This window comes from Ictidomys tridecemlineatus, chromosome 4 (assembly GCF_052094955.1).
Source record: "Ictidomys tridecemlineatus isolate mIctTri1 chromosome 4, mIctTri1.hap1, whole genome shotgun sequence".
In the NCBI taxonomy this organism is placed as follows: domain Eukaryota; kingdom Metazoa; phylum Chordata; class Mammalia; order Rodentia; family Sciuridae; genus Ictidomys; species Ictidomys tridecemlineatus.
Genome location: NC_135480.1, coordinates 51742480 through 51755788, shown reverse-complemented (window position 1 = coordinate 51755788; position 13309 = coordinate 51742480). Strand labels below are relative to the sequence as shown.

Sequence of the window (13309 nt, the reverse complement as noted above, 5' to 3'; positions counted from 1 at the left end):
GGTAAAGCACCCCTGGGTTCAACCCCAGTACTAAAAAATAAGAAACTAGAAAATTTCCATACAGGTACTTAGAACCAAATTCACTGGGACAAAGTCACAGTGGTACTATAGTCAAGAAGGCAGGAGCTTTTGGTAATGTTTGAAATTTTTGTAACAAATATGTATTACTACAATAAGTAAGATACAAGAGTTTAGCAATATGGAGGTCAGTTAAAGCAATATGCAAAGGAATATGCAGGAACATGTATCAGGAATGTGCAACAGAACCACAACGGTTGAGTCAAGCTGAACAGAAAAACAGATATGAGGGGCTGGGGCTAGAGCTCAGTGGTAGAGCATTTGCCTAGCATGTATGCAGCACTGGGTTCAATTCTCAGCACTGCATATAGATAAATGAATAAAGTAAAGGTCTATCAACATCTAAAAAAATTAAAAAGAAAGAAAAAAGAAAAAGGAAATATTTTTAAAAGAAAGAAAAGAAAACCAGATATGCACAGAGACAGAAGGTATAGCTCAGTGGTAGGCTGGGGTTAGTATGCAGCAAGACTCTAGATTTGATCACCAACACACACAAAAAAAGAAAAGAAAAATAGTAAGCGGAGATTCTAAACAATAAGGCACAAAAACTCAAAAGCCAGGCTTCCGGTTCAGTGAAAAAGTAAGTTTATAAGGAGATGAAGTCAAGATGTGAGTAAAAGCGAGAAGAAATGCTACACGCCTGTGATCCCACAGGAAGATCACAAATTCAAGGCCAGCCTGGGTAAGACACTGTCTCAAAATAAAAAAAAATCAAAAGTGCTGGGCCTGGTGACTTCAGGAGGTTGAGACAGAAGAACTGCAAGTTCAAAACCAGCCTCAGCAAATCAGCAAGGCCCTGAGCAACTTTGCAAGACTCTATCTCAAAACAAATAAATTAATTAAGAGGGCTAAGGGTATGGCTCAGTCATTAAGTGACCCTAGCTTTAATCCCCCATACCAAAAAAAACAAACAAACAAACAAAAAAAGCTGGGAATGTAGCTCGGTGGTAAAGCACACCTGGGTTCAATCCCTAGTACCTAATAATAATAATAATAATAAACTTTTAAAAGAAATTAAATATATTGGACTACATAAAATTTATGCAGCATGACACAGGACATGCATTTATCAAATTGATAGTCAGCCCTAACTATTCTGGGTTCCACATTCAACAACACTTGCAAATTTAACCAACTACAGATTGACAATATTCAGGAAAAAAATATTTTTCTGTACTGAACATATACAGACTTTTCTTGTTAGTATACCCTAAATGATATAGTATAACAACTATTTATATAGAATTTACATTGTATTACTTAAGTAATCTATAGATGATGGAGGTTATATGCAGGTTATATGAAAATATTCATTTCATATAAGGGACTTGAGTATCTTCAGATTTTGGTGTCCTGAAGTTGGGGGAGGCGTCCTGGAACCAATCCCCCATGGATACCAAGAGACAACTGTATAATGTTCTGAAATCATTATCCTAATTATCAAATCCATGAGCTTATTTTAGCCTTCTTTATACACATCATCTTCAGAACATTTCATACTTATTTACAATTTTATCTTCCTGAAAATTTGGCACACCCTGGGCTTCGATGATACCACACAATCTTAGTTCTCTTTCCTGGTTGTTCAGTTTCCTGGCTGCTACTTCTTTATCTACCTCTTGAATATTGATTTTTCTCTGGGTTCAACCATTATGTCACTCCTCTTCTCATTCTATACATTTCCTAAGGAATCTCATTCTTTTCTTCATATCTGACAATCAACTAGCTATTGAAAATTGTCAAATCTCTAATCTTCACCTCTGTCTTTACCACCTGACATATATTTACAACACCCAAAGGTACCTCTATCTTGATTAGCATTTCATCCAAATTCATTCCTTCTCCTTAATGCTTTAATTGCATTTATAGTATCATTACCCACTCATTACTCAGGCTAGAGATTTTGTTATCCTCAACTATTCTTCCTACTTTACTCCTCATACTCATTCATTACTAAATTTTGCTAATTTGAGCTTTCAAATTTCTCTAGCATCCATAAACTCCTTTCTATTTTCACTGTAAATGCTCCAGAATTCTGATACTGGTCTTTCTGTCTCTTGTTCACTGCCATTTGAGTTACTTTTCTAGGTTAATTCTTGCTTTTCAAAAATTCATTTCAAAAACCTCACTATCTACAGAGTCAATGCTAAATTCTACAAAGCTTTTCACAGCCTGATCCCAATCACTTCAACATCAAAGCTGACCTCCATTTCCAACTACACTACTCTCCATTACTGTAACAGGATACACACATACTTCCACATTTTTCTCTCTGCCTATAATCTCTATCCTCTTTTCCATATAGCAAAGGCTTATTCATCATTCTCAAACTGGTTTAAACATCACCTCTCATAAGAAGTCTTCTCTTTCTCTCAGGAAAATAGGTCTAACTTCTTATTACTTCTTACTTCAAGACTTCCTCCACTAAGTTAAAAATATTTTTCTTTTTCTTTTTTTTAAGACATTTGAACTCCTGAACTCAAGTAATCCTCCTACCTCCTGAATCTCCTCACAAGCTGAAACTACATACCCAGCTCTGAGACTCACCTATTTATTCATTTATTTACTGGCCTCACACTTGGCACAATGACTGTAAAGTGATAAATATTTTTCATCAATTAATACAAAACATTTCTTGACAGTCTGTAAGAAAAACAATAACTAGGGATAGCATGTGTGAGAGGCACTGGGTTCAATTCTCAGCATCACATATAAATAAATAAAATAAAGTTCTATCAACAACTGAAAAATAATAATTTTTAAATTAAAAAAAAAAACAATAACCAGGAAATCCCAACTCCTTCAATATAGATTGGGGATGAGAAAGGAACCCTGAACTATGTATTCCAATGGTTTAATAATAATCAAATATCCATTTTTAAATGGATAGTCTTATGGGGCTAGCCTAGGTGTAACTCACTGGTACAGTGTGTGCTCAATATGCACAAAGCCCTGGGTTCAATCACATACATACATACATACACATACACACACACACACACACACACACACACACAAACATACAAACCCAGCTGTGGTGGTACATGCCTATAATCCCAGTTACTTAAGAGGCTGTAGCAGAAGGATCCCAAGTTCCAGATCAGTCTGTACAACTTAACAAGAGTCTACCTCAAAATGAAATTTTAAAAATAAGGGCTGCCAGGCATGGTGGGGCAGACCTATAATCTCAGCAACTCAGGAGGCTGAGGAAGGAGGATCACAAGACCAGCCTCAGCAATTTAGTGAAGTCCTAAGCAATTTAGTGAGACCCTGTCTCAAAAATAAAATTAAAAGGGTTGGGGATGTGGTTCAGTGGGAAAGTACCTCTGGATTAAATCGATGGTAATAAAAAAAAAATGGGGGGGGGATGGCAGGGAGGGTGTAGTTCAGTGGTAAAACTATTGCCTAAGCACAGAGGCCCTGGATTCAATTCTCAGGGAAAAAAAAAGAAAAAGTCTCAAAACATGGTATTTTAGGTATTATACATAAATTTTCTTTTTGGCCTACCTCACCTATAATATACTACTTAAATAAAACCAATTAAGTACCTACAAAGTATTTCAAATGTTTTCTCTAATATATGTGAACACTTTGATTTGAAAATATAAGAACCTCAAATGATTATCAAACTTTAGGTTAAATAAAATCTAGAAAAGTAGATTATTTCTAAATTTATTAATGGAAAGCAGAAGTAAGGAAAAAATAAATGAAAGTAAAGGCATGTAGGGAATGAATACAATAATCATCAATTTTATTTGACAAATCTCAGTGTAACTAAAAGTAAAAATAGTTGGCTAAATAACTATCTACTAGAAACAAATATTTCTAATTATTCTATGCAGACATAAAATCTGGAAAATAAAGTCTTAATTTCAAATTATCAAAATCAAAACAGCTATTTTTAAAAAAGGGGGGGAGAGGAGGTTCAAACTATGTTTTCCTAAACAGGAGGGCAGCATCATAAAAACACAAAATTGGAAAAAGTAAATGTCCAATAATAAAGTGAATGATGAAGTTAAACTGATATTCACACAAGATGTAATAATTCCACCACTGAAGATTATGTTCTGAAATTTTACAGCATAAAAATTTCCTGGGGCTGGGGTTGTGGCTCATTGGTAGAGCACTTATCTAGCATGTTTGAGGCACTGGGTTCGATCCTCAACAACACATATAAATAAATAAAAAATTAACGTATATCAACAACTAAAAAAAAATTTTTTTTTAATTTTCTTATGTTGCACTGCTCAGAAGCAGAAAGCACCTGCTTACCTTGGTTCCATCCCCAGTAACAAAACAACAATAACAACAAATCCTTACACCACCAATATGGAGTTGAGTATCTTTTATCTTCCTTATAGCTTTTTTCAAATTAAACCTTTTATTTTGAGGTATTGTAGATTTACAGTTGTAAAGCCAGGGTTGGTATTGGTTACTCGGGAGGCTGAGGCAGGAGGATCAAAAGTTCAAGGCCAGTTTGGGCAACTTAGCAAGACCCTGTCTCAAAATAAACAAACAACAACAACAACAACAAAAAAAAAAAAAAGCCCAACTGGGGACATAGCTCAATGGTATAGGGCCCTGGGTAAACAAATATACACAAAAAGAGCTGTCAGAAATGAAACCATGTACCCTTTACTTAGTTTTCCTTAATTGTAACATCTTACAAAATCATAGCACAATACCATCACTAGGATACAAACTTTATTGTAAGTCACCATTCTTACTTGGATCTCCTCTAACAAATGTATTCATTTGTTTGTATGAGTGGTATTTAGTTCTCCAAAATTTCATCACATATGGAACTTCATGTATCTACCATCCAGTGAAGATACAAACCAGTTCTATCATTACAAAAAAAAAACCCCTTCTGTTGCCCTTTTATAACCATATCTCCCCTCTCCTTTGTTTTTTCCATATTTTTAACAACTGTGTGTCCACTCGATATTCATTTGTTAAATACTAAGTGTCAGGTACTCTGCTTTCTATGTAACTTGAATAGCACATGCTAACTCTTTTTTTTTCCCACTTTTTAAAAGCAAATTTTCAAGACAGTGTTTTTTCTTTCAATTAATTTTAAAATAGATACATCAATAACCTCAACTGAATGGAAAAGGCACTTTAGGAACAAAAATAAAGAGTATGTTGGTTAGTAATTCCAGGAACTCTTGTATTAAATGTATACGTTCCAGTAACATATCGTAGTATGATTAACTTTCAGAGAGAGCTAGATAATAAAATCATATTAGTGCCTGAAGAAAACTACATAATAAAGGCCTGCAGAATCAATTAGATTGAATCTTCAATTGTAATTTAAATAAATTAAAAAAACAAAAGATTTAGTAGATTTTCTTTCAGTAAGTTTTTACAGAAGAAGACTATATCCACAAATCAAAAGCAACCCTGAGTTCAATCTCTAGTATTAAAAAACAAAAACAGGGGCTGGGTTTGTGGCTCAGTGGTACAGCACTTGCCCAGCATGTGTGAGACACTGGGTTGGATTCTCAGCAACACATATAAATAAATAAATAAAATAAAGGTCTATCAACAACTAATAAAAATATTTTTTAAAAAAACTAAAAAAAGGGCTGGGGATGTGGCTCAAGCGGTAGCGCGCTCGCCTGGCATGCTTGTGGCCCAGGTTTGATCCTCAGCACCACATACAAACTAAGATGTTGTGTCCGCCGAAAACTAAAAAATAAATATTAAAATTCTCTCTCATCTCTCTCTTTAAAAAAAAATTGAACAGTTCACTTTTAAGTTTTTTTGTTTTATTTGTTTTCTGTGTCTTCATACGTGTACTTAGGGTAATGATGTCCATCTCATTCCACTGTCTTTCCTACCTCCCAGCCCCCTTCTTTCCCCTACTTTTAAGTTTTAACAGTGAAATTTATTGCACGTAAATTATATTTGAATAAACTACAAAAAATCATCCCAAATAGGAAAAAAAAAATTATACATTTCACTATTAAGATTATGCAATCTATACAATTTCTAGATTTTGTTACTAAAACAAAAATCTTCTTTGCTGTGAGAAGGGGAGTATCCTGGGGCAGAAGCTTGTAGGATTCCAATTGAGCTTAAAAAAAAAACAAAAAAAAAAAACAATCTATGTGAAAAGAAACTGACCAAAGCAGACTACATTGAGTCAGAGCCCGTGGGTCAAAGCAGAAAGATCAAACCAGTATGTAGCACTGAGGTACAGACACATTCAGAGGATGTCTTCACTAGGAAGCAGCCCAACGAAGGAGGTAAGAGCCTGAATAGGTGAGAAGCATGTACAAAGACAGGCGGGAGACAAATCTGGGGAGTAGGTTAGGAAAGCCCTGTGCTAAGTCAGAGTATGCTGGAAGGCCCTGTACTGAGGCATCCATCCTACTATGGGCTCTTGGATCATGACAGGGCTAGAGTTGAGGGAAGAAGAGATAAAATGAAGAACCTGAGCATTAGCACAAAAAGGGGATGGGAGTGAAGAAGAAAGATCAGTTATAGGGCTGGGGTTGGGGGGTGGCAGTGGCAATGCTTGCCTAGCATGTGTGAGACCATGGGTTTAATTCCTGGCACAGCAAAAAAATAAAAAGGTTGGTTTAAATGGAGAAACCAAACAAATAGGTAAACATATTAAGGATAATGAAAGCCAGAAAGCCAGATAACTTGCTGTCTATGAAGAACATTACAACCTGAAAAAGGAGAAAACTAGATTGGATCCTGGAGTGTTAAACTAAAATCAGAGGTATCGGGGTGAATTCAATTTTCATTATGTAAAGAAATATAGAGGGGCTGGGGGTACAGCTCAGTTGGTAGAGTCCTTATTTCGCATGCACAAGGCCCTGGGTTCAATCCCCAGCACATGTGAGACACTGGGCTGGATTCTCAGCAACACATATAAAAGCAAATTTAACAACAGCAACACATATAAAAGAAAGGAAGAAAGAAAGAAAGAAGGAAGCAAATGTGTATGTGTGATACATACATATATTTCCCAGATCCAACCATTAACAACTTTTCAGCAATATGACAGTGGCACTGAAAAATTTCATTCTCCATTAAAGGGAATCAGGATCCCTAGAGAAATGGCTAATGGCTAATTCCAGGGCCAAGACAAGAAAGTACAAGATAAGCTATGGGGCAGGGCCTCAGTGGTAGAGTGCTGGTCCAGCATGCAGGAGGCCCCTAGGTGAGATTCACCAAAGAAACAAGGGGGAAAAAAGATAATCCAGGAAATCTTTTTTTTTTTTTTTTTTTTTTTTGGTGGTACTGCAGATTAAACCCAGGTGCCCTATACCACTGAGCTACACCCCAGACTTTTAAATTTTGAGACAGTCTTGCTCATTTGCCAAGGTTGGCCTTGAACTTGTGATCCTCCTACCACAGCCTCCTGAGTAGCTGGGATAACAAGCATTTGCCACCACACCAGCCCAGGAATATCTTATGACCAAAAGTAAAAATACACTAAAAAAATGATAAGGACATGTCATAAAGATAAAACAAAACAAAACCAAAAAAAAAAAAACAAAACAGCTGTATGGGCTATCACTGGCCAAATGAGAAATAATTTGAACACCAAAATAAATATTGGTATGGCCTGAATGTTTATAACCCCCCCCCAAAAAAATTCACCCCAACGTGATGATACTAGGAAGTGATGGTACTAGGTCATGGGGGTGGAGCCCTCATAAATGGGATTAGTTCCTCTATTAAAGAGATCCCAGAAAGCTCATTTGCCCTTTAGGTCATGTGAGGTTAAAGTGAAAACATGGCTATGAGGAAGTAAACCCTCATTGGAAACCAAATCTGCAGGAACCTAAATCTTGAACTTTCAGTGTTTAGAACTTTAAGAAATAAATTTCTGTCATTTATACATTGCTCAGTTTAAGATATTTTTGTTAAAGTAACAGATTAAAACAAACTGTAATAGAATATAATCCACTAATAAACAAGAAAACCATGAATTCATAGATGTTGATAAATGAATCAATCAAATTTTGTTGAGGAACAAGTATTTACATAGTTTCACAGTACTCCTCACAAAAACTATTAAGTATTAACTTCACAGTGGAGAAACCTGACAGATACTGAGATTTAAAGTGAAAATCACCAATAATGAAGTGAAACTGTGCACCACCTAACTGGATGCAGTGAGCATCATTTCTGTGATATTCTTGTCCAAGTGCATAATCTATATGGATCTAACCACGAGAGAACGGACAATTCTAAAATGAAGAAAATTCTACAAAATAACAAAACTGTAATCATTAAAAGTGCCAAGGTCACAGAGAAGAGGCAAGAACTGTTCCAGATTGAAGGAGACTAAAGAAACATATCAAATGCAACCCATAATTATGCAAGGATCCTTTTGCCAGTAAAGAAATTAACAGCACAATCAACAAAATAACTAGATATTGTACTGTATCAATATGAATTTCCTATTTTGATGCTTGTACTGTGATTATGTAGGAAAATATAATCTTTGGAGAAAATACACACTAAAGCATACTGGGGTGACAGGTTACTAGTTCAATAGCTTCCTCCTAAATTATGCAGGGAAAAAAATTCTTTGTACCATACTCGCAACTTTTCTTCAAGTTATGATTGTTTAAAAATGTTGGGGTGGGAGGAGAAGTTGGGCATGGTGGTACATGCCTGTAATCCCAGCTACTTAGAAGGCTGAGGCAAAAGGATACAAGTTCCAGACCAACCTGAGCAATTTATTGAGACCCTGTGTCAAAATAAAAATTTAAAAGACTGGGGTGTAGCTCAGTGGTAGAGTGCCTCTGGGTTCAATCTCCAGTGGGGGAAGTGGGGAGGGGAGGCAGAACAATGTCACTAAAAACTAAACAAGGTTAAAACTAGGCTGGGATTGTAGCTGGGTGAAGCCCTTGCCTAGAATGCACAAGACCCTAAATTTGATCCCAGATCACAAAGGTTAAAAACAAAAGTGTCTCCTATCACACTTAATCTTGATAGGAGCCACTAAACTAGGCAAAATTATTAGGAAATAAATGAAATTTTGAAACCAGGAGACACACTAAATATAGCCCAGCCCCTTCTGTTACATAACTGAGAGGTGAAGGATGAAAGATTCCCACTAAAAGAGGTGAAGTTCTTAGGACAGTAATAATGAGAAGGGCAAAGGACCATCAAGAGTGGGTGGAACAATGGTATACTGACACTACTATGACCAACAGCAAAACACAATCTCAGAATCTCCTCTGAAAAATGAAGGAGATAGAACTGATATGTAAAATTCCTTGCCAGTGTGAGGCTGGAATTACCCTGGGGGAAGAAAAGTGCTTCCCCAGTTCAGTTTTTTATCACAACTGTTTACCTACATAGTCATACAAAGGAATGCAAACAAAAATAAACGTGCATGGACCTCTAACTCTCTTAAATTGTGAAAGTCCATCAATTAAAATATAAAATGCAATGAATTGGCCAAATTGTTCCTTGAAGAAAATTTTATGACGACTGAAGAGAACAATTAAAACACACATTAAAGTGAAACATCATTATCTCCAGCGATGGGCAGGATGCCTTTAATGAAATGACTATCACGTCTGTCCTGAAAAAAACGGGCACCATTTCTCAGAAATGTTTAAAAGTTCAAAGATCCTTTCCCCTTCGCCAGTACCACGCGTTCAGAGGAGCGGTTATTATAGGCCCCCAACAACGCGCTGGACTCTCAGCACTTCCTTTTGGAGAAGACAGCCCCCTGCGTCACTCGTTACTCACTCAGGATGCAGGGCAGAAGTTTATCCCTGAGGAACTTAATACAGTCGGCTCCCGCCCTCCCAACCCTGCGGTCCAGGGCCCAATCCCGCTGGCACGAGGGCGCTACCCTGGTCCCCGGGCGCCTCCAGAGAGAGGGTCGCGGCCCTCAGCCTGGCCCGAAGCTGGCCCGCCCTGGGCCCGGCCGGCACGGCCTCCCCTTCCCCGCCCGCGTCGTGCGGGTGCCCCATGCCCAACGCGAGGCTGGGCCGCGCCAACAAGGCCCGCCGCCGCCCGCCGGCTCTGCCGCTGCCTCCCGACCCGGGCCTCCCCGCCTCCCAGCCGCGACGCCCGGCCCCGCGGAGCCCACTGGACAGCGGCCGGGGGGCGGAGGCAAGGAGGCCCGGGGGCGGCGCCCGCCCCACACCCTTACCTGGCTTCTCGTGGTCGTAGCCTACCACAATGAAGTAGTCAGCCAACCGGGCCATGGCCGCCGCCGCCGCGCCCGGGAAGCGGATCCCCGTCGCCGCCCTCGCCGCCGCCGCCCACCCGGCCCGGGAGGGCTCAGCATTTTCCCTGCAGCGGCAGCAGCGGCAGCGGCAGCACTTCAGCCATGTTTGACAACCGAGGCGTGCTCTGCGCCTGCGCCGCGCCTGGCGCCCGCTCCTCCCCCGCCCCCACCCGGACGGGCTCCGTGGCCCCGAGCCGAGGCTGCGAGCCCACCCCCACCCTCGGCGGGCAGCTCTGGCCGAGATCTCGGGAGTGGGCGGCTGGGCGTATCCCAGCCACCAGCGGCCACTTGAGCTGCGGGATGTGACTTTGAGGCCTCCGTGCCGCTTAGCGGTACCCCTTTCCTATTTTTCCTAAAGCGAGGGTCTATTCTTTTTTTTTTTTTTTTGAGGGGGAGGGGACTTGGAGAGTTGAGAGGTCCCTTCGAAAGTTTTCTCTCTTCTGCTTACTGCCACCACCAGCAAAGATGAGATTCTCCCGCCCTCGGCTGGAAGCTTGGAATTTGCACCGCCAGGGTTTTTGCTGCACGTTTCCTGTTTATGTTGTGCAGATGGGAATTTTAGAAACATGCCAACGAGCAAGCGAGGGAGGGAGAGGCTTTTGAGCAATCTTAAGGCGCCTCGGGTTTCATCGCTGGTTGGGCCGGGGGCGGTCAGCCTGGGCTTCCCCCGGAGCACCCGGGGGAGCAGGATTCCACCCAGGAACGCGGCTTCCCCGGGATCCTCCTGTACTGTGCCGGTCTTTCCCTCTCCCTGGGGATCCCCGCCTGCTTCGGCTTGCTTCCTTTTCAGTGGTCTCAGGGCTCCAGCAGCCTAAAGCAGGTGGTAACTTCCAAGTTCCCTGCACAAGCACGCAATAAAATGCATTAGTGAGTCTAGAGATTGTCCAAATCATTTGCCTTTTTGTTACACCTCATTTCGAATTTGGCTGGTATGTCACTTAGATGAGCTTAACTTTGTCATTTGTTAATATCACATGAAGTTTTAGTAAAATATGCACAAATGATAGACTTCTGAAGTTTTGAGGGTTTCTGGTTTGGAAATAATCTTTCTTCGTGGTTGCTTATCTCTCATTCTTAATTTAGGAGGATTTGATCCTTAACATTTACATATAAGAGCTCTTAAAGTATCTAGTATATAGTAAGGGCTTAACAAATGTTTTTAGTGAGTAAATATGCAATTCATCTCCCACCCCAGGCCACCCTCCACCCCTAGTCATCATCAGGCCGCTGAAATGCTGGAACTCTGAACTGAGAGTCCAAAAGGTTGATGATGCTTAAGATTTATTCTATTTAACTGTTTCCCTTTTCTGTACCATGCTTCAGACCTCATTTGTAAATAGCTAACCTCAAACTGAATCAGCTTAATTGCAGAGATAGAGGGAAAATAGATTGATCTTGAAAATAATTTTTAAAAATCTTCACATCATACCCCATAAATGGAAATCCTCTTTATAACTTCCCTGGGAGATCATCATCCAACTTGATCACTCTATCAGTAAAGAGTGATGATGTTACTGGGGCTTGGATTGTGGCTCAGCAATAGAGCGCTTGCCTAGCAAGTGTGAGGCCCTGGGTTCAATCCTCAGCACCACATAAAAATAAAATAAAGATATTGTGTCCAACTACAACTAAAAAATAAATATTAAAAAAGAGTAATGTTACTTCCTGGACAGCCCTATTGTTAGAAAGTTCTTCCTTAATATGTCAGAGTTGTGCTACTGTAACTTCCCGGAGTCTGCTCTGAGGAGCTACCCAGAGGTGGCAGAAATCTTTGTATAATGTAGTCTTTTAGATTTTAAGGACAATTATGTTCCTTCTCCATTTTACTCTCCTTTTTAAAAATTGGGGTAAAATGAAGTATGCGAATAGGTGCATGTAGTACATTCAGTGTTGCACAACTACTACATCTATCTAGTTCCAAACCCTTTTCATCACCTAAAAGAAAACTCCCCACCCATTAAGCAGTCACTCCATTTTCTTTTCCTGTCCTGACAGCCACCAATTTCCTTTCTATCTCTATGGATTTGCCTAATATAGATGTTTTATATAAATTGAATTATAAATTGTGTATATAACCCCAGCTATTCAGGAGGTTGAGGCAGGAGAATTACAAGTTTGAGGTTAGCCTGAGCAATTTAGCAAGACCCTGTGTCAAAAAAAAAAAAAAAAAAAAGTCTGGGAATGTAGCTCAGTGGTAGAGCACCCCTGGATTCAATACTCAGTACCAGAAAATTAAAGCATGTTGTAGCATCAGTACTACCTTACAGCATCGGAACTTACTAAGGATTGGTACTTTGTTCTTTTTATGACTGAATGACATTTCACCTTATGCATAAACCATATTTTGTTTATCCACTGATGGACATTTGGGAATTATTTCTACCTTTTGGTATTGTGAATCATGCTGCTATGAACATGCCTATACACATAATTGTTTGAGTATCTGTTTTCAATTCTTGGTATATTCTTAAGAGTAGGATTACTGAATTCTATGGTAATCCTATGTTTAACTTTGTGTTTGCATCACTTTATCCCATCAGCAATGCTCACAGGTTCTAATTTCTCTACATTTCTGTCAACATTCGTTGTTTTCTTGTTTTTATTATTTATTGTTTTCTTATAGCCATCTTAGTAGGTATGAGGTAGTACCTTATTGTGGTTACATTTTTCTACTGACTTCCTGAGTAATGATGTTGAGCATCTTTTCATATGTATGTTGGTCATTTCAAAGTCTTTGAATATATGTCTATTCAAGTCCTTTGACTTTTTCTTTTCCTTTTTCCTTCTTTCCTTTTTTTCCTGTAATACCAGGGATTGAACTCAGGGTTGCTTAATCACTGAGCCACATCCCCAGCCCTTTTTTATATTTTATTTAGAGACAGGGTCTCACTGAGCTAGTTAGGGCCTCATTAAGTTGCTGAGGCTGGCTTTGAACTTGTGATTGACTTTCTTTTCTTTCTTTTTTTCTTTCAACTTTTCAGTGCTGGGGATTGAGTCCAGGGCCTCCTGTGT

General features: G+C 39.3%; 1 protein-coding gene across 7 annotated transcripts in view; it reads right to left on the bottom strand.

Moving 5' to 3' along the window:
• Window positions 1–10438, bottom strand: part of Sbf2 (SET binding factor 2) — a 401965-nt gene extending 391527 nt beyond the window's left edge. For all 7 annotated transcript variants that reach the window (XM_078046492.1, XM_078046499.1, XM_078046494.1 and 4 more), the window contains exon 1: window positions 10220–10438. In XM_078046492.1, coding sequence (XP_077902618.1) covers window positions 10220–10274 — 55 coding nt within the window. In that variant the 5' untranslated portion in view covers window positions 10275–10438. The remainder of the gene's footprint in view (window positions 1–10219) is intronic.
• Window positions 10439–13309: the final 2871 nt, after the last annotated feature.